Source organism: Nilaparvata lugens, chromosome 7 (genome assembly GCF_014356525.2).
Source record: "Nilaparvata lugens isolate BPH chromosome 7, ASM1435652v1, whole genome shotgun sequence".
Classification (NCBI taxonomy): domain Eukaryota; kingdom Metazoa; phylum Arthropoda; class Insecta; order Hemiptera; family Delphacidae; genus Nilaparvata; species Nilaparvata lugens.
Window position 1 is genome coordinate 4,608,793 of NC_052510.1, and position 22,390 is coordinate 4,631,182.

Below are 22,390 nucleotides of genomic sequence, written 5' to 3' on the forward strand. Positions count from 1 at the left end.
TAAAATGTTGTAATGTTTCAAGGAGACATATAAGGGTTTAACCTGTTGTCTCCATGTGTGTATTTATGCAAATAAATAAATAAAATCTTTCAACAAGATGGAGCACCACCACATTGGCACAAAGATGTACGCCATTACCTCAACACCAACTTGCCTCAACGTTGATTGGATAGGGCGCACAGGACCGCAAGACTTGGCTGTGCATTCCTGGCCTCCACGGTCCCCTGGCATAACACCGTATGATTTTTTCCTGTGGGGATACGCTAAAAATCGTGTTAAGGTTCCTCCCTTTACACCTTGATATTGAAGAGCTAAAAACGAGGATAACTGATGCAGTAGCTACAGTCCATCTTGCGAACAGTCTGGGATGAATTTGGTTACCGTCTAGATGTCGTCCGAGCCTCAGAAGGAGGTCACATAGAACACTTATAATACATCATCATAAACTTGATACTTCTGTGAGTATTTTGATGTAAAATTGGTTTGTGTGCACCATTTAAAAAAATAATGATGCAGTAGCTACAGTCGGAGAGGACATCTTACGAACAGTCTGGGATGAATTTGGCTACAGTCTAGATGTCGTCCGAGCCTCAAGAGGAGGGCACATAGAACACTTATAATACATCATCATAAACTTGATACTTCTGTGAGTAATTTGATGTAAAATTGGTTTGTGTGCACCATTTAAAAAAATAAATATATCTGTTTTTTGGGTCATTCTTTTGAAACACTCGGTATCAAACTTCTCACATCTTAACAATTAAAAACATCCTCTAATTTAATTATGTTTAAGAGCCAAAGACAGTTCACGTTGCACATAACATCCCAACTCCCTGATGACGACATCTGACACAGACTGCGACATAGCTAGCATCATGACCGTTCTCAGATCGGTGACATCCAAATCTGCGATGACTCTGTTAATTCGGGTGGTGATCTCCTCTCTCTGCGCATGCGTGATGTCGTTCATCAGAATCTGTGGCAGTGGACGGTAGTTTTCCCCTGTTGATATGGCGCCTAGTGAGCCACCTACTGCACCTGTTAACGAAATGAAACAAAATTGATCATTTATTGTAAAAAAAGATGATTATGCTACAATTAAGTCAGTTCCGCAGGCTATAGTGAGGTCCACGTTATAATGGCACTGGAGAAAGATAGGAGAACAACGTTGCCGATCTTGTCAATGTCTTCTATAGACGGTAGCTGATACAGGTTTATTGATGTAATATTAACTGTTCATTCTTGTTTAAAATAATCAATTCTATTTTATTAGGCAAGAATTTTCATTTTTCAATAATTGTATAATGAATTTTCATAATAAAAATATAATATTTTTTTGATAAATTATTAATCCTACATTGTTAAAAGACGATTTGGCAACAGAGCAAAGCGAGAAAGAGATAGCGCTATCGGCTTTTTTGAATGATAGACAAGGATAGCAATACCATTGTATTAATTCTACATTGTTAAAAGACGATTTGGCAACAGAGCAAAGCGAGAAAGAGATGGCGCTATCGGCTTTTTTGAATGATAGACAAGGATAGCAATACCATTGCTAATCAAACACTGCCATTATAACGTGGACCTCCTCACTATCATGGCTTACTTTGATAAAGTCTGGAACGCACAACTTGGCAACGTCGCAGTCAAGCTCAGCTTCAGGCCGAGCAAATTGAATTTATCTATTTATTTATTAGATAGAGCAAACAATACAATAGTCGGAAAAGAAAAAAACAGGCTATTGCCCAAAACTTCTTCAATTTCCTGATTTTGTCACAAATCGTCCAAATATTATGTAGGTTATGTTCACTTCAATTTCAACACCAAATCTTCAATCTGAAACTATGAATCAGAATAAAACAAAGAATTTCAAATTTAGATAGATTGAATTCACTTGGGTAGACTGCCGATTAACTAGCAGCTTTATGCCCTTTATCAAATACCAATACTGAGAAATTCGATTCAATGATACTAAAAAATATATAATATTAACTGATAGACAAATTTCAACTTTAGTTCTAGGAGTTTCAAGTATAATGTCTAGCTTGGCAATATATTTCACTGTACTTACTTTCTGTGTCTGTATTTCCTACGAGCAATTTTTAATGATCTAATTTATTTTATTAATAGATGAAAGTATTGAATAGTACCTTCTAAATATAAAATAGAAATATAAAAGTCGAATATTGTCTTCTTTTTAAGAAACTTCTGAATTCAATGCATTCGCTTTTTTGTGCATCTATAACTAACTGTAGACCGTAAAGATAATCAATAGTTCAATAATCTCTATCAAAGGAAATATATTCTACTACCATTTAGTTTTTTTCGTAATAATATCTATCAATTTATATTAAAACACATCATCAAGTACCCTACCCTTTATTATTCTTTTTTCTTTTAAAACAAGACTTGTTTCAACTCATCTTTTTTTATTTAGGAAAAATGGCTTTAGATGAGTTGGAACTAGTCGTGTTTTGGAAGAAAAAATACTCTTTCGAGTACGGTACTCGAAGATTTATATCATGTTTTAATAATTTCAATGTAGCCTTATAAAGAGAAGTGATAATTCATATTAATAATGAATTGATAGGTTATTGAAAGAATAAATTGCTGGAATAATGATAATTCATTCAACTTTGTCCATTAACTCAATTATATCCAGGCATAACAAATACAACAAAATTCACAGAAGAATTGATATCCAATATCAATAGTTTAATCTATCTTTACATATATTTGTGAGTTTATAATCACATTATTGACATAAATCAAATAATTACTATCCCTACTAACAAATATAAATGATTTCACAATATACATTAATACAAATAATTCTACAAAATACAATTTTCCTCCACCTACTGTCTAAAGTACTTACTTTACTCCCTGAAACCTAATACTAAAGTGTCACTTTTTCGCTCTCAGTAGTAAAAAACAGAAAAACTCCCTAGGGAGTAAAAGTGACTCCATTTAAATAACATGGGGAGCATCTCTATTTTGAAACTTACATTGTAATAGGTTAGAAGGTCTAAGCTGAGATGAGAAAGCATAATAGAGGTGTCTGTCATTGAGTCAACTGAATTCAATACCACAACCAGAAATTTGATCAACTCATGAAATATATGTTTGTATGATAATTATTATATTCTTAATATTAGTAGACGATAAAAGTTTATACAATTTTTAAAATATTTTATTCTATTCAAAATACCAGCTAACAAATATTTTTGATCTGCAATTCGAATCTGAACCACGTGATCTGAAGTCAGCCATTTTTGGTAGCTGCCCAGCTGATATAATTGTTACAACTTTTGCTGATAGATAGCGCAATCGGCAGTGCCAATCAGACGAACGGTTTTTAGGTTTTAGATTTAGGTTATGTTGTTAGGAATCATTGTCACCAATACGTAAGTTATTAGAATGATTTTATTTGCAGTTTCTATAAAAAAATGTAGATGGAGGAAAAATGTTGTGTACATCATGAGCGAAAAATACTTTTTCTCCCTCAGGAAAATTGCTGCCCTCGGCTTCGCCTCGGGCTTCAAACTTTTCCCCACAGGGAGAAAAAGTCGTACTTTTCACTCTAGATATACAAATAACTATTTTCTAATGGTGTAATGAGTCTATGCATATCAAATAAAAGCAAAGTCGGCCTGAACCACACGTTGCCACATTGAACATGTTCCGGCCTGAACCACACGTTGCCACATTGAACATGTTCCGGCCTTCTATCTATAGTAGGCTGTGTCACTATAGTTCAATATTAGGGGAGAGATTTTCAAAGGAATTAGTACTCTTCATTCCTGAAAATATAATGAATTCGAATTGAATTAAAAAGTGTACAAGTCATTCTCAGCTAACAAATAAGTGAAAAAACAGTTTCCGGATGATGCTGTTAATTGATTCTTTATTGATTCATACAATAAGTACATCATCAAAAATGATAGGGGAGAAAAATAAGGTAACCTTGTGCTATTCCTCTCCCAAATTTAAATAAGGTTACACATAGTCCGAAATGGGGTTAAGTCTTGTAGAATCAATGACTCTCTCCCAATCATTGACTTCATAACCTGAAGAAGACTTTATTAGATAACCTTCCGGTAGTCGCGCCCTACTCAATCACACGAGCGTGTTTGAATTTTTTACAACATCCAACTTTCCAAGTGTTATGTACTCTGTTTACTGTTAAAACATATTAATTAATTGTATAATTACTTTTTTCATCTCCTTGGATTATTTTACGCCTATGAATATTTGGATGATTACCATTTCACAGCCCAATAAGATACATCAAGCAAAGCCATCAATTCTGTGTTATTGGTTGGTTTACAGTCCCCGTATACAGTCTTTCCCTATCTTATGCACAGTGCGACTTAGGCACTGTCACGACTAAATGGCTCCTAAATACTGGGGAATCCGCAACTTGCGCCCAGCGATCAGAATGTGTTTGGTCACTCACAGAATGAACGTAACAAAGTGAACGTCCGTGACGTCATCACAAGTGATGTCATTTCGCTCTCACTAGCAGCCTACATTACGTTCCCCGACTGAAGGAGCGAAATTCAAATCCACTACAGTATCCTAAGGATGCTTCAAGCAAAACACTACAATACGTTATATCATGACAACGTATTAGCCTACTTAATGGGATACAGATTTCTAACCTGTTATTTCCATTCGAATTGATAATAAAAGATTGGGCTACAACCATGTTTGTACGATCAATCATTCATTAAGAATCGTCTTCAATGTATAATCTCTGCCAAATTGGTTGAAGCAACATATTGTCTCAATCATTTATTCTAATGTTTGATTTTTCATTTCATTTGTGTTTATGAGAGAGACAATGAATGTGAAAAAAGAACTAGACTCCATTACAAAAATTATCATGATTTCTTAGTCATGGTGTTTTATCACTCCAGTTTTTATTCCTTTTTATAAAATAATAAAATTACGCAACTGAATGCTGCACAATTCAAATCAACCGCCGATTTAATCAAGCCTTAAAGTATCTAATTAAAAATGCAGGCGAGCGAAGCAAGTGTTGTACTTTTTACAACAGCGCGACTGCCGGAAGGTTAAAAGGAGAAAGACCGGTTTCGGTTATTTTTTTATTTAATATGAATAATTATCACAATAATCAACTTCTTAACTACACAAAAATGAAGGAGAATTTATCATAAAATTTATGATTACATTTTTACATTTAATGTAAATGAATTTAATGTTAAAATGAATGAATGTCAGCTTACCCATAACTAAGCCCAAAGGACCCATAATAAGGCTTCCAAATAATGCCCCCGCAGCAGTTATAGCAGCTCCTCTTAGGGACTGAGTCACACACACTTGCACGTTGCGTTTCTCACAGATGATCGTTATCAATTCCAGTATTTCTTGTGTGTTCAGCGGCATTTTCTGCTTCTATTAACCTGTAACATCATTAGGATTTCATTTTAAAAAATCAACTTAAAAAGAATAATGGGCATAACCTAGATAATATTTGGACAATTTAAGACAAAATTAGGGAATTGAAGATGTTTTGGGCAATAGCCTGTTTTTTTCTTTTCCGACTATTGTATTGTTTGTGCTAACCTAATAAATAAATAAACTTCAAACACAAATTTGTAGACATTTATTATATGGGAGGAGAATTAGATTTTATTGGAAAAATTAACTTCTAACACAAATTAGCAGAAATTTATTGTTTGGGAGGCGGATATGTCGCGGTGCTTCCCCATAATAGAAATAGTAAGACAGGGTGTCCACTGAATCAGGCTCAGAAAATTCCCGTACAATTCCCGGTTTTCCCGCCGCGTGGACACCCTGTAAGACTATGATGTTGTTAATACCATACTTGAACTTTTTTTGATACTAAGTGAGGTAGATGACCTATAGTGAGGTCCACGTTATAATGGCAGTGTTTGATTAGCAATGGTGCGCTATCCTTGTCTATCATTCAACAAAGCAGATAACGCTATCCTTTTCTAGCTCCTCAACGGTGCCAGATCGTTTTTTAACAATGTTAAAATATGTTTAATAAACAAAATATCTATACTTGATTACGAAAATTCATTATTTAATCAAATATATTCTCTATCATTCAAAAAAGCAGATAGTGCTACCTCTTCCTCGCTTTGCTCTGTTGCCAGATCGTCTTTTAACAACGTAGAATTTATAAATTATTAACCAAATATTTCATCTTAATTATGAATATTCATTATGAAATTATAAAAAATATAATTCTTGCCTAATAAAATAATATTGATTATTTCAAACAAGAATGAAAAATCAATAATATTAAATCTGAAATATCGGTATCAGCTATCCTCTCTCTACAGAAGGCAGTGGCAAGGCAGAGAATCGACAACGCTGTTGTTCTATCTTTCTCCACTGCCATTAAAACGTGGACCTCACTATAGTAACGTATTGAGAACATTATATTTCTATTATTTGTAGTATTATTGGAGATAGAATACGTGACTGTAAATTTAAATGAGAAACTTATAATATATAATTTATCTCCCATCAACCGATATAATACAGTATAGGGGTATTGACAACATCAATGTCATTTTCTTCAACAAATATCTAGTTTCATTGTGGACAAAATACGTTACTATAAATATCAGGGAGGAATTTATGATTTTAATTCATCTTCTATTCATTAGATAAAGTTTTAAAGCATAGTTTTATCTCTTTTCAGTATAGGGTTTCTTGTAATAGAACGAAAAATGAAAAATAATCATTTTTATTAGAAATAATATTGAGATTTTTTATTTTTCTTTCCATAGTTTTATCCTATGAAAATCTAGATTTTGTAAATACAGTAGCTCACTATAAAAAATCACTGTGACCTCAAATTTGAGTCATAAATTATCTTTTGTTGGTTATCCATCTTGTTTCCACTATTATTATCACTATTAAATTTTATAAAACTTTAGACTGAAAAAGCACTCACATTATTTGATGTGGCGACGTCCGTTTCGTGCTGGTATCGCACATTTTCAAGCCAAACAGGAACTGAAGTGTTTAAGGTTATCAACCTTAATTAACCTTAAACACTTCAGTTCCTGCTTGGCTTGAAAATGTGCGATACCAGCACGAAACGGACGTCGCCACATCAAATAATGTGAGTGCTTTTTCACTTTAAAGTTTTACAAAATTTAATAGTGATAAATTATCTGATCCAATAAAACGATGAGCCCAACTCAAATTTTTGTTTAATGATCTTATTTACTTCGACTAACTAAAACATGTGCCTTGAAGATTTTTCCATTTACTAATCCTTCATTAATTTGGGATGTATAAATTAATATTGTTCCTAATTGTTTGAATTGATTAATAATAGATAAATATCGGGGCACCGAGCTTCGCTCGTTATTTTTATTTATTGATAAACAGAGCACAATTCTCTAAAATGATCATGTTTATATTTCACAGCTGGCTATACGTCATCTTATGAATTTCGGGGATGCGATATTTTGATTTTTCACATAACTTACTCACTCGCTCACTCAATTTTTTACTATCCACAGCTGTTTCAGCCAAGGATGAATTATCCTTTTAATGTCGTTCAGCGAGTTTTCCCAAGGATGAGACCTAGTGCAATCGAATCTTTATATCATAAACCTACTATGTTCCAAATTTCGTGAAAATCGTTAGAGCCGTTTTCGAGATCCGTTAAACATAAATAACGAGATATGAAAATAGCCAAATATAAAAATAATCAGATATGAAAATAACCAGATATATAAATACAGAAATTGATCGCTTAATATAATAGGATATAATATAATCTATTATATATATATATATATAAAAGCGAAATGGCACTCACTCACTGACTGACTGACTGACTGACTGACTGACTGACTCACTCACTCACTCGCAGAACTAAAAATCTACCGGACCAAAAACGTTCAAATTTTGTAAGTATGTTCAGTTGGCCCTTTAGAGGCGCACTAAGAAATATTTTGGCAATATTTTAACTCTAAGGGTTGTTTTTAAGGGTTTAAAGTTCGTCTTTTAGCATTGTATATTCTTCTTCTCCCAATCTCCTAATTATAATCGAAATTCCCATATCATATGTTACTATAGAACTATAATCTAGATAGAGTACCTCTTCGAAACAGTTGTTAACTGGCAACTAAATTAATAATTTTGTCAGGTTGGCATTAAGTTGAGTTGATTTTGTTAGGTTGGCACCAAGTTGAAGATTTAAATGCATTTATCACGGAAAAATTGATTGGGCACTGCTACTTCAATCCTGGGAATATTATATTACTAGCCGTCAGGCTCGCTTCGCTCGCCATATCCGTTTAGCCAGATGTTTAGTCTGGACCCCCGACTGGATTGTCCTAACATATGATAAAAATGCTCAAATGAGAAATGCAGACGAGCGAAGCAAGCATTCTTGGACGATCCAGTCGGGGGTCCATGGGGCGGAGCCCCCTGGCTAGACGGATATGGCAAGCGAAGCGAGCCTGACGGCTAGTCCATAATATAATCCATAGAACAATGGTATCTCAAAATGCAGTTTTCAATAAGAGGAGTAAAAAATATCATAGTGTATTAGAATGGGGTTTCTAAAAGTAATCCAAATGATATCAAGATTTATTGAAATACGGGGTTTTCCTGAGGGTGATGACCAAACGAGTCTTAGGCTTGTGCTTGAGTAAAAAAAGGAATGAATTCAACATTAAAAATGAATTGACATTCATCTCCTATTCTAATATGAATGGGGCTACATTGAATGTTTTCTGAACTGCCAAGTTATTTTAAAGAATGTTAGGACCAAACTACAATCTATGCAACTCTAATTTATGGAAATTTTTAATCGAATATTGAAATCATTTAGTCCTACCTCTAGATTCACCCAATTCCATGTAAAAAGTCGGTACCTATATGTCGCACTAGACAGAGGTTATTAGCTTGACTCTACCAGAGTTGAAAAATTTAGGCTAAACTTGGTTTCAAGCTTTTTTTATTGATAGTAAACTCAGTTTTATTATCAAACGGGTAATGAAAAAGGGAAGAAATAGAGGAAGTTGAACAAAGATAGAGATGCAGAGAGATGAAATGAAATAGAAGAGATGGAGTGAGATTATAATAGTGATGCTTTTTTGTAGCTTTAATAGTAATATTTTTCAGTAGCTGAATTTTTACTACAGCATAAAACTAACATCTCATCCTACAAACAAAATGAGTCACTGATAACAATAGTGTTGTTGCACTCTAAAACTATTAAAACTAAGATATAGTATATCATTCTCACAGATTGTATTTTAAAGATATATTTGTGATCGTTAAGCAGTACAGTATGATACTTCTTATCAGCTTAAACTTCCTTTCAAGATACAGTACAACTCTAATGAGATTTTCAAATAGAATATCATAATATGATATTGAATAGTAATAATACGATATTGAATAGTAAACTACCGTATTGAAAACTATTCAATTACTATTCAATATCGGGGACCGAGCTTCGCTCTGGAGTACAAAAGCATATACAATTTATTACGAAAGAAGAAATTATAATAAAATTCATAACATTCATACAGAAATGTTCATTCATCAGAAATGTTCAAATTTCATCAGAAATGTTCTACCGTATCTAATCACAGTAAATTGAGATTGATTTCCAGATGAATGAAAAAATTCCCCTCGCAAAGGCCCAGTTGCACAAAAGCCGGTTAAATTCTAATCCCGATTAACTTCACGTGAACCAAATCAGAGAAGACCATTTCAAAAAGATGGATCTTTTGGAATTAATCAGGATTGAAAATAACCCAACTTTTTGCAACCGGCACCAAGTACCTGATTGAATGATTACAAAAGTTCAACAGCTGAGCCATAATTTTGACACAGTCCCACACACATGAACTCGCTCACTCACTTCCATCACCAACAGACGACGAAATAATTATTATCAGCTGTATTTCCAAGGATGAATAATAATTATCCTTTTAATGTGCTTCAGCGAGTTTTCTCAGAAATGAGACCTAGTGCAATCGAATCTTTATATTATAAACCTACTATGTTCTGAATTTCGTGAGAATCGTTAGAGCCGTTTTCGAGATCCGGTGAAATACAAACATAAAAACATCTGAACATCTAAACATCCAAACATATAAACAGAAGTTGCTCGTTTAATAGTATATGATTCACATTTCTGGAATAAAAAGGAATTTCTCATGAATGAAACTAGGTTATCTTTCAGATATCAACGATGCTGTTTGATCTTGAAATACTAGTTCAACCTTATTATTTGTACTTAATTGTGTATCGAACGAATACATGACAATAATATTAGGACCTCCTAAATATTTAGGAGGTCCTGTAATAATGTAATATTATTATAAATAATTATTGGCAACCACTGTTATCTGTGTCTGATAATTTCTTCTTTTTTTATTCATTGTAAGTTGTATATAATAGAAAATAGAAATTTAAGTACTCTTTTTAAAATTGTTTAATCACAACATGTTTCTGCTATATTATGCCATTATCAAGTAAAAAAAAGTACTTAGTGCCGGTCGCACAAAAGCCGGTTAAATTTTAATCGTGATTAATCCCACGAGAGTCAATCACAGAAGCCGTCTTATCAAAAAGGCCTTCTCTAATTGGTTCTCGTGAAATTAATCACGGTTAAAATCTAACCGGCTTTTGGGCAACAGGGCCTTTCTATTTTTCGTGTAAAATTTCAACTTTTTTAAAATTCCCAATTCAACGTCAGTATTGGATGTAGAATATCATCCCCGATTCCTAGTAGTGCTAAAAAAGTTTCAGGGTTGTAGAATTAGAAGAAAATTCGACTTTATAATAAAATTGGTAACATCGCGAAGATTTGTTTTTCTTTTGAATATCACTTCTATCAGAATCATGGGGCGTCGTAATTCGTAATAATTTTATATAAAATCAGCATGTCGAAAATTTCATGTTTTCTGCTCGAAATGTCTCGAGTAGCTCTAACGGAATAGATACACTTTGTATAAGAGTTTTGGATGATCGATTGCATTGAATTATAAGCATTTTATAAATATATTTTCGCTCAATTATACTTATATCTAGCTTAATAGATTATTAATTCGATGTTATAGCTATTGCTAGCGCATATAGCCTTCATCTCTTCATCAGAACTTTACTTATTGGCACAGTTGTCAAATGAATTAATAGTTATGACAGCCAAGATAAATTTAGCAAACGTAGCCTACATAGTGCCAATCAGCCAAATACATTCACAATGTTGGAGTCATTGTGATAACGCGCGATTTCGAATCTCGTCCGGAGCAAAAGTTTATGACCACAGCACAATCACAGCATAGATACGGCCTCCCCGTCTTTCGGAGGAGACGATAAACCGGCGGTCCCGTCTACCTAAAAAGTAGTCGTCATCTCTCATCATTATCCCTCTCACTCATTACCCACGCACAAGCCTGAAAGCTTATGTGGGCATCACCCTCAGTATTAAATTAATGTCAGAACTTGTTTCAATCAATCTTAATTCTCCATTGAATTTTACAGTATTAACTGCAGTGGATCTTTTGTTTTTCCTATACCACAAAATTTGAATCATCAGACATTTGTATGATTTACAAATTTTTATTACAAGCTGAATAATTCAGAAATGAGTATCTCAGCTTGTGTAGACTAGTTAACAAATTTGTATCAAATCAATTCGACAAAATTCTGGATAGTAAAAGCAGTATAAATTATTATCCTATTATATTAAGCAGGCAATTTCTGTAGTTATATATCTGGTTATTTTTATATCTGGTTATTTATGTTTAACGGATCTCGAAAACGGCTCTAACGATTTTCACGAAATTTGAAACATAGTAGGTCTATGATATAAAAATTCTATTGCACTAAGTCTCATCCTTGAGAAAACTCGTTGAACGACATTAAAAGGATAATTCATCCTTGGCTGAAACAGCTGTGGATAGTAAAAAAGTGAGTGAGCGAGTGAGTATGTGAAAAATCAAAATATCGCATCCCCGAAATTCATAAGATGACATATAGCCAGCTGTGAAATATGAACACTATAATTTTAGAGAATTGTGTTCTGTTTATCAATAAATAAAAATAACGAGCGAAGCTCGGTGTCCCGATATTGTTTATAAGGCAATAAATTATATTTTCAATAATTTCATAATGAATTTTCATAATTAAGATGAAATATCTTGTTATATTATAAATTCTACATTGTTAAAAGACGATCTGGGAACAGAGTAAAGCGAGAAAGAGATAGCGCTATCCGCTTTGTTGAATGATGGACAAGGATAGCAACGCCATTGCTAATCAAATACTGCCATTATAACGTGGACCTCACTATAGGTCATCTACCTTACTTACATCCACTGTTTGTATTAAATTAACTGTACTTATACAATAGAATTATAGATCCATTTAAAATTAATAAAATATTAAAAACAAGAATACAAATTGTAAAGTAACTTTTTAATATTTTATTTATTTTTAAAGGGCACTATAATTCTATTTTATAAATACAAGAAAGTAGCCCTGAATTCATACATTTTAATAAATAAACTGTATTGTTGTAAATAGATGAAATAAGCTGACACTTGACACTCATTTCATAATGGTTCAAAGATCCTGTAAAACAGCTACAGCTGACAATAAGATAATCTGAAGCGTCTCCTCTGCAGTCTAAATCTATAGTGAGGTCCACGTTATAATGGCAATATTCGATCAACACTGGTGTTGCTATCCTTGTCTATCATCCGATAAAACAGATATCGCCATCTCTTTCTCGCTTTGCTCTGTTACCAGATCGTCTTTCAACAATGTAGAATTAATAATTAATTAACAAAATATTTCATCTTAATTATGAAAATTCATTATGAAATTATTGGAAAATATAATTACTTGCGTAATAAAATATAATTGATTATTTTAAATGAGAATGAACAGTTAACATTACATCTATAAACCTGTATCAGCAGCTACCGTCTCAAGAAGGCATTGACAAGACAGAGGATCGGCAACGTTTATCTCCCATCTTCCTCCACTGCCATTATAACGTGGACCTCACAATAGAACTTTGTAACATTATTTTTCATTTAATTTTCTTGACTTGTGAGCTAAGTTCATTTATTCATTCAACTTATTGATTCAAAGATTTAAAATGCATTAAAATAAGTTGAAACTATAAAAACTGGTTGCATAGATGCTGATCAGGAACTGATCTTCGATTACTTTGAGGTATTAATCATTGAAGGAAGATTTTATAGAAATTGCAGTCTAATCAACTGATGGGATATTTTTAATTTAAAACAATTAACTTTTCAAATATCCAATGAAAGCTGTATAAATAGAAGTAAGGACTTCTGCTACTGAAAATATTGACCGAATAACTAAATAGCAGAAGGAAATTTGTTAATGGAACTGTCGCAATGATTATTACTTTATAAAAAACATTTCAAACATCCAATGAAAGCTATTTAAATAGAACTTAGGACTTCTGCTACTGAAAATATTGACCGAATAACTAAAAAGCAGAAGGATATTTGATAATGAAACTGTCGCAATAATTATAACTTGATAAAACTAGTAGTTCTGTGAACAGTAGACCTCGCGCAGTTATAACGACGTCCCAAACCATAAGCACATCCACACTGATACACTAACTATTTATTTGATCAGATCATGCTTACACAAGATTTAATTATCATATAATGCTTTCCGGAATTTAGCGCGAGAAAACCAGAAGACATCTAGGCGCCCAGACGAGCTGTTATAAGTTCTTTGCATCCTATTAAATTTAATAGTGCATAAAAATTGCATTCAATGAGGCATGCAATTTATAGTCTACACAGCTGCTAATTTTTTACCAAGTTACATTGAGATATTGAATTGCATGCGTCATGGCATGCAATATTTATAGTCAACTCGACAGCTGATTTATGATGAATAATAATTCTATAGGCCTAGTCTGATTTTCACTCTAATATTGACGTATGAAGGAGGCTCCTTTTTCCTTTTATATTATCCTTGAAATGCGAAATTTCCAAAAACCTTGTATATAAGTCGACGCGCAATTTAAAAAGGGACATACCTGTCAAATTTCATGAAAATCTATTACCGCGTTTCGCCGTAAATGCGCAACATATAAACATTTAAACATTAAGAGAAATGCCAAACCGTCGACTTGAATCTTAGACCTCACTTCGCTCGGTCAATAATTTCAAATATCCAATGAAAGCTATATAAATAGAAGTAGGGACTTCTGCTACTGCAAATATATTCAGTATGTACACAACAGGTAAATACTTCACGGATTATAGTTTCAATTAAACTTTCATTTAATCGGTTAATATTGACCGAAGAACTAAATAGCAGAATAAAATTTGAAGAATTAAACTATCCAATATATATATAGGGCCTAGCTTTCATTGGATGGATATCTGAAATAATTTTTATAAAGTACCTATTTATCATTATAGATTATTCAGCTTGTATCAATAAACGTTCAAACAGTAACCTAAACAGCATTTAATTAGGATTTTCGTTAATTATTATTCATTAACTTAAAGTTTTCCTGATGTAAAAATCAATTACGTTCCACGCTTTGCTCTTAGCTTGCTAGTACTATAAAACAGGATCAAGGTATAGAAAATTTCACTCCAAACGGTCAGCATTGGTTATATAAGAAGCATTAATATTATATATAGGGAAAGCTGACAGTTTAAACTGAAACACACTATAAATTAATGTTGAATAAATAGTCGGCAGTTCACATAAAAACCAGCGCATTATAATCTGTCAATAAGGATACCGTACAACCAAGTTTATAAGAGATTGAAAATTTAGCAATCTACAAATAATATTTTTACAATGGATAAGGATATATTCATAATCTTGTACTTACACTAATACTATTATATAAATTGATAAGAGAATATTATAAAAAATAAAATATGATATACAGTGATATAGAAAATATACATCAATGAGAAGAAGTTAAAATACTGAAGTCTATTAGTATTAATATTATATATAATATTATATTATGATATAATATTATTAAGTATACTGTGGGTATAAAAATTACATTAATACTGGAGATGAATGTAAAAGATCATAGTTTAAATACTACTTATGTGCAGTGTGTAAGATACCTTGAATTGTAAATAATGTTACAAAAATCTAACTCAAAAGACTAGGAGCTACGAATTATAAATATATTTTAGTAATCACACAAGAACATTTTGTGCCAATATTGGAAAGGAATCTTATGCAAATTATGAGAAACATATTTACTGTATTTATATCTCTAGAACTGATACTATATGATAAGTTTTAGTTCAACATTGAAAGGAAACTTTCACAAGTTACATATGTGGGGAACGTTTTTTTCGTATAGGCTATTTCACTTCTTTTTCATTCCCTTTTTCCATTTATCAGAAGTATAATACTGCTCTTTAGTCTATGTTAATTCTATTTTTGCATATTCATTTCTATTTACTATTATTTATGATGGAAATTTATTGATTGAATTCTGGGGAGAGTATATTACAGTTTACAAAACTACAAAATACTAAGAAATCTACACCATTGAAGTGGAGAATTATTAATGAATAATAATAGTAAAATACACCGTCCAGCAATCACTAGAGCTTCCTTCCAAACTGTGTCCAAGAAAATCACCCCCTACTTTTTTCATACTTACAAATACGGGCGCATACCGATTCTGCTAAGTTTCCTATCTTTAGGCTCCAAAGACGATAGAGCAACAAAACGTAAAAACGCCATTACTGAGTCTGACATCATTTTTGCTGCAGATAAATTTTAGAGGTTTGTGAGCTTTTATCAGAGTTCAAACATGAGGACGACGTAGAGATTTTATGGAGACTGGCTAGGGCCTTGTATAAGTTGTCTTGTGAGAAGGATATGAAAAAAACGGAGAAAGAAAAGTTGGTGAGAGAGGCCTACAACTTCCTTGAAAGGGCCTTGGAATTGGATGTCAATCATTTCGCGGTCCATAAATGGATGTCAGTGTTGCTGGACGCCAGAAGTGAGTTGGATGGGATAAAAGTGAGGATTAGTAACCTGGAGAAAGTGAAACAGCATATGTTGGAGGCTGTCAAACTAAACCCCAAAGACGCTACAACTTTTTACATGTTGGGCTCCTGGTGTTTTCAAATCGCCAACATGCCCTGGTATCAGAAGCAAATTGCCTCCACGATTTTCGCGAAGCCTCCTGAATCGTCGTTTGAGGAGGCTTTGGAGTATTTCAGGAAAGCCGAGGAAATTCAGCCGAATTTCTACAATCAGAACTTGTTCATGCTGGGCCAGACTTACATGAAGCTGGGTGATAAAGATGTGGCCAAGCGTTTCTTGACTCAGGCTGTCAATTATAAGGTGACCACTGAAGATGATAGGAAAGCTAAGATGGATGCTGAGAATCTGTTGAAGAAACTGGGTTGAAGAATTGTTCACCTCTCTATAACTGGTTGGAAATGGGTTGAAACTGATTGTATATATGTGATGTGGAAAGCGAAAAGGGACCAGTTTTCTGAAGAGTAAAATGTTCAGGGCAGACAATAATAGAGATTAGGGTCAAAAATATCGATTCCGAGTTTTCAATCGATTATCATGCAGTAACATTTCCTTTGTTGGTCAGAGTCGATTGAAAAGTCGACTTTTACTAGGAAATATCGAATAATGTCGATTATGAACACATGTAATGTTGCAGAAAAGGGACCAGTTGTCGTTTTATGGAAAATATAACATTGCCCTGTTTTTATGTTTGAATAGGAATAACTCAGTCATTTTTCAAGATATCAATCTGTTTTTTTTTAAATTGTTCTTTATAGCCTCTTTTATTGAGGAAAATAATATCTCAAATTCGATTTATTGAGACAACTGGTCTCTATTTGCTTTCCACATCACATATAGTGAGGTTCACGTTATAATGGAGAAAGATAGGAGAAAAAAGTTGCCGATCCTCTGTCTTGTCGATGCCTTCTATATACGGTAGTTGATACAGGTTTATTAACTGTTCATTGTCGTTTAAAATAATCAATTATATTTTATTAAGCAAGAAATTATATTTTTCAATAATTGAATCGGCCTGAGGAGAAAGGCAACATGTAAAAATTTATCTTTTTTTTTTAATGGTGAAATGAGTTGTTTACTGTGGGATACATCGATTGGAGTTGAAAGGGTATCGTATTTTTGCTGTACTGGAGTGAAAGGGAACTAGTCATGACACACATGTTCCCTTTCAACGCCGAACATTCGAAAATTAGCTGTTTGTCAGTTGTGATTTTTATGCTATAGTTAGGTTACTATTGATTTCCGCGTTGCTTTGAGGTTAAATTGCTTTCGGTTGAGGTGTTTATTGTAAAAGTTGAAGAGTGATAATTTATAATATCATCATGAGTAATAGGAAGTTAACAAAAAACTCAATTTTAAGGGCTAAATCTTATATAAGTGCTTATAATAATAATAGTAAAGCTTTATTGACATTCTAAATAGAACAAAAGCCTCTCATATGAGGTAATGATATTTTGTGCTGGCAGCTTGAGTATAAGTGCTTATACTGGATTAAAATTGTTGTCTTAAAAGAGTTAGCACCCTAATGACAAAAAACAATCTTGAAATTATCAATACTTTTATCTAAATTCAGTTTCTTCTCTCCCCTGAAAAATTCTAATTTTTGACATGTTCCCTTTCTCTTCAGACCGATTCAATTTCATATAAGTTTTTAAAATTAAGATGAAAAAGTTTGTTAATTAATTATTTATATTACATTGTTAAAAAACGATCTGGCAACAGAACAAAGCGAGAAAGAGATAATGCTATCCGCTTTGTCATTATCTCTTTCTCGCTTTGTTCTGTTGCCAGATCGTTTTTTAACAATGTAATATAAATAATTAATTAACAAACTTTTTCATCTTAATTTTAAAAACTTATATGAAATTGAATCGGTCTGAAGAGAAAGGGAACATGTCAAAAATTAGAATTTTCAGGGGAGAGAAGAACTGAATTTAGATAAAAGTATTGATAATTTCAAGATTGTTTTTTGTCATTAGGGTGCTAACTCTTTTAAGACAACAATTTTAATCCAGTATAAGCACTTATACTCAAGCTGCCAGCACAAAATATCATTACCTCATATGAGAGGCTTTTGTTCTATTTAGAATGTCAATAAAGCTTTACTATTATTATTATAAGCACTTATATAAGATTTAGCCCTTAAAATTGAGTTTTTTGTTAACTTCCTATTACTCATGATGATATTATAAATTATCACTCTTCAACTTTTACAATAAACACCTCAACCGAAAGCAATTTAACCTCAAAGCAACGCGGAAATCAATGGTAACCTAACTATAGCATAAAAATCACAACTGACAAACAGCTAATTTTCGAATGTTCGGCGTTGAAAGGGAACATGTGTGTCATCCCTTTCACTCCAGTACAGCAAAAATACGATACCCTTTCAACTCCAATCGATGTATCCCACAGTAAACAACTCATTTCAACCATTAAAAAAAAGAGAATTTTTACATGTTGCCTTTCTCCTCAGGCCGATTCAATTATTGAAAAATATAATTTCTTGCTTAATAAAATATAATTGATTATTTTAAACGACAATGAACAGTTAATAAACCTGTATCAACTACCGTATATAGAAGGCATCGACAAGACAGAGGATCGGCAACTTTTTTCTCCTATCTTTCTCCATTATAACGTGAACCTCACTATATGTGATGTGGAAAGCAAATAGAGACCAGTTGTCTCAATAAATCGAATTTGAGATATTATTTTCCTCAATAAAAGAGGCTATAAAGAACAATTTAAAAAAAAACAGATTGATATCTTGAAAAATGACTGAGTTATTCCTATTCAAACATAAAAACAGGGCAATGTTATATTTTCCATAAAACGACAACTGGTCCCTTTTCTGCAACATTACATGTGTTCATAATCGACATTATTCGATATTTCCTAGTAAAAGTCGACTTTTCAATCGACTCTGACCAACAAAGGAAATGTTACTGCATGATAATCGATTGAAAACTCGGAATCGATATTTTTGACCCTAATCTCTATTATTGTCTGCCCTGAACATTTTACTCTTCAGACAACTGGTCCCTTTTCGCTTTCCACATCACATATATACAATCAGTTTCAACCCAATTCCAACCAGTTATAGAGAGGTGAACAATTCTTCAACCAGTTTCTTCAACAGATTCTCAGCATCCATCTTAGCTTTCCTATCATCTTCAGTGGTCACCTTATAATTGACAGCCTGAGTCAAGAAACGCTTGGCCTCATCTTTATCACCCAGCTTCATGTAAGTCTGGCCCAACATGAACAAGTTCTGATTGTAGAAATTCGGCTGAATTTCCTCGGCTTTCCTGAAATACTCCAAAGCCTCCTCAAACGACGATTCAGGAGGCTTCGCGAAAATCGTGGAGGCAATTTGCTTCTGATACCAGGGCATGTTGGCGATTTGAAAACACCAGGAGCCCAACATGTAAAAAGTTGTAGCGTCTTTAGGGTTTAGCTTGACAGCCTCCAACATATGCTGTTTCACTTTCTCCAGGTTACTAATCCTCACTTTTATACCATCCAACTCACTTCTGGCGTCCAGCAACACTGACATCCATTTATGGACCGCGAAATGATTGACATCCAATTCCAAGGCCCTTTCAAGGAAGTTGTAGGCCTCTCTTACCAACTTTTCTTTCTCCGTTTTCTTCACATCCTTCTCACAAGACAACTTATACAAGGCCCTAGCCAGTCTCCATAAAATCTCTACGTCGTCCTCATGTTTGAACTCTGATAAAAGCTCACAAACCTCTAGAAATTTATCTGCAGCAAAAATGATGTCTGACTCAGTAATGGCGTTTTTACGTTTTGTTGCTCTATCGTCTTTAGAGCCCAGTGAGAGGAAACTCAGCAAAATCGGAATGCGCCCGTATTTGTAGGTGTGAAAAAAGTAGGGGGTTATTTTCTTGGAGACAATTTGGAAGGAAGCTCTAGTGATTGCTGGACTAGGGTATATTTTACGATTGATTAGGGAGAAAACGAAATTGAATAGACGATTATTACGCATTTTTGAGCTTGTGAGGGGATGTTTTCTAAAACTCAAAATATAATAACCCAAGTTATAAAAATTAGATGAAACTCAAGTAATCAATTAAAAATTTACTCTACAACATTAATGTTATAAATTTACTTTAAAGCTTTAGATATAATAATAATAATGAGGTCAAACTCAAGTAATCTATTGAAAATTTACTCTAAAACTTTCAAGAGATGACAGAATAATTTTTGAGCAACCAACAGCTACGAACGTATTCCAAGTTAGCAGCTACTAAATTATCAAAACTAATATTGCATGTATAAATTTGAAGACAGATTAAAAAGTGAACCAAGTAAAGTTCCAAGAAAGCTTTAACTCACACGATCTTGATAAACTCAGTAGATAGATATTTGAAAAGTCTATCACATTGCAGTTCCAAAACACTTGCAAACACTGTTCAGAAAAAACATTCAGCTGACATCCAAGGATGAAAGTCCAAACGAGACAGTTTGAAATTCTTCTTTGAAGTATGAGATAATTTCCAATGAATCACAGAGTTTATATTAGTTCTATCAAGATAGAAAGTTTTAACCTCAAAGTTTCTATGGATGCGACGCAAATAATAACTTTTGTAGATTCACAAATAGACTATAAATAGTTTGCAGTAAGTTGGGTTGAAATTCAGAGCACTCTAGTTATATGACTCAACTTTTAGCACGTTCAAACAATAGCTAGTACTCAACGTAAGCAAATAAGACGTTCCATTATTAATGATAGGCAAAATTGAAGAACTGACGCAAAAGACGTACAACGAAATGAGAACCTCTATTCCTGTCTTGCGCAATTGAGGTTATGTTATGATACCAAACTTAAATTATTGTCAAAAACAGGCTTATGCTAATAAAATGTTATTTTTAATTAAATCAAGAACATACTCACAACGGGACTGAGGCAATATCTAGCTGACGTTGAGGTATTATCACATTAAAGATGCTTTTGAAACTCAAAATACCACAATTTCAGCTCCTGATAAATCAGCTGCTTTAGTACCAATGCCCATCGAATAATGGCGATAGCTTTCACTTGAACATCGTTGGCATTGGTATAAATTATTTATCTTTCATGAATATTTTCATATCATGGATATTGATGATGATTCAAATTCAAATGAAAAGATATATTTAGGAAAAATATATAAGATTTGAATAACAAGATACTATAAGATTAGCTATATCCAAGCCCAAAGTAGAATTTTGACATCATCCTACACAAAGTCGCCATATTGTCATATTAAAATTGCTTGAACATGGAGAGACGGTTCTATAGAATATCCGATAACTGTAAATTATAGTGAGGTCTACGTTTTAACGACAGTACAGAAAGATAGGATAACAACGTTACCGATTCTCTGCCTTGTCATTGTATTCTATAGAGGTTAGCTGATATCGATATATTTGATTTAATATCATTGCTCATTTTTCCAGTACTTTCTTTATTGTACTTTATCCGGCTCTACAGTCCTGGGTGGACTTTGGCCTCGTCAGCATAGCGCCTCTATTTGTCTCTATACTGTGCATTCCCTCGCTAGTTTACCAAGCCCAGAGCACGAAGGTCTCCAATCGCGTAGATCAGCCATATTATCCATGGTTGACCTCTCTTTCTCGTTCCAAGCATTCTTTCTTCCAGGAGTCTTGATGGTACCCTCTCATCACTCATTCTGGCTAAGTGTCCAAGCCATTCAATCCTTCTGGCTTTTATGAAATGCATCATTTTTCCTGCTCCAATGGCCTGGTTATTTTCACTGTAATGATTAGGTTCTGGCTCTCCACATCTTTCTTTCACTCCACTTTTCTTTCAAATGACTTTAATGCTGTTTCATCTTTGTTTTAGATTGTCCATGTTTCGTCCCCATAGGTTACAACTGGTCTCACTAGCGTCATGAGCATTTCCACCTTTGTTTTCCTAGATATTAGTCTGCTTTCAAATATTTTTTGATTAGCAAAGTATGCTCTGTTGCCCATGATCATTCGATTATGTATTTCTTGACTGGTCTTATTGTTTGCTGTCAGTGTTACCTCAAGGTATTTGAACACTCTGATGCCTTCCATAACACAGGCTATTTCCAGATTATATTCTTGCCTTCTTGCTTGATTTGCAGACATACTCATATATTTCGTTTAATTGATGTTAACTTCAAGACCCACCTCTCTTGCCTCTTCCGCCCTCATTTTGTTGAAAATTTCTTCGAGGTCATCTTGATCTCTGGAGCCTGTTCATTTTTCCAGTACCAGTCTATTTTTCACAGGATCCAGAAAAATTCCGGCG

The 22,390-nt window shown here is 33.4% G+C and overlaps 3 protein-coding genes across 5 annotated transcripts; 1 reads left to right on the forward strand and 2 right to left on the reverse strand.

Moving 5' to 3' along the window:
- Positions 1 to 677: 677 nt before the first annotated feature.
- On the reverse strand, positions 678 to 21,136 carry LOC111051616 (protein C19orf12 homolog). Of its 3 annotated transcripts, none has more exons than XM_022338158.2 (3): positions 21,005 to 21,136; positions 5,253 to 5,429; positions 678 to 1,038 (listed from the first exon to the last, which is right to left on the reverse strand). In XM_022338158.2, the coding sequence occupies exons 2-3, from the start codon at positions 5,410 to 5,412 to the stop codon at positions 779 to 781; spliced, it is 420 nt and encodes a 139-aa protein (XP_022193850.1). In that variant the 5' UTR covers positions 5,413 to 5,429; positions 21,005 to 21,136; the 3' UTR covers positions 678 to 778. The 3 variants fall into 3 exon arrangements, with proteins under 3 accessions (XP_022193850.1, XP_022193851.1, XP_039289406.1); XM_022338159.2 differs by having other exon boundaries at positions 735 to 1,038; positions 21,001 to 21,105; XM_039433472.1 differs by lacking the exon at positions 21,005 to 21,136 and adding an exon at positions 20,446 to 20,726 and having other exon boundaries at positions 735 to 1,038.
- LOC120352158 (regulator of microtubule dynamics protein 1-like) lies at positions 15,916 to 16,452 on the forward strand. Its single transcript, XM_039431830.1, has one exon. The coding sequence runs from the start codon at positions 15,916 to 15,918 to the stop codon at positions 16,450 to 16,452; it is 537 nt and encodes a 178-aa protein (XP_039287764.1).
- LOC111051615 (regulator of microtubule dynamics protein 1) lies at positions 19,184 to 20,095 on the reverse strand. The gene has a single exon (XM_022338157.2). The coding sequence runs from the start codon at positions 20,093 to 20,095 to the stop codon at positions 19,184 to 19,186; it is 912 nt and encodes a 303-aa protein (XP_022193849.2).
- Positions 21,137 to 22,390: the final 1,254 nt, after the last annotated feature.

What these genes read in the sequence shown, in the direction of transcription:
- LOC111051616 (XM_022338158.2), bottom strand. Translation starts at nt 5,412, where the DNA reads ATGCCGCTGAACACACAAGAAATACTGGAATTGATAACGATCATCTGT. An exon ending in TCCTTTGGGCTTAGTTATGG is followed by an intron (nt 1,039 to 5,252) that starts GTAAGCTGACAT and finishes TTTCGTTAACAG; the next exon opens with GTGCAGTAGGTGGCTCACTA.
- LOC120352158 (XM_039431830.1), top strand. Translation starts at nt 15,916, where the DNA reads ATGAAAAAAACGGAGAAAGAAAAGTTGGTGAGAGAGGCCTACAACTTC.
- LOC111051615 (XM_022338157.2), bottom strand. Translation starts at nt 20,095, where the DNA reads ATGCGTAATAATCGTCTATTCAATTTCGTTTTCTCCCTAATCAATCGT.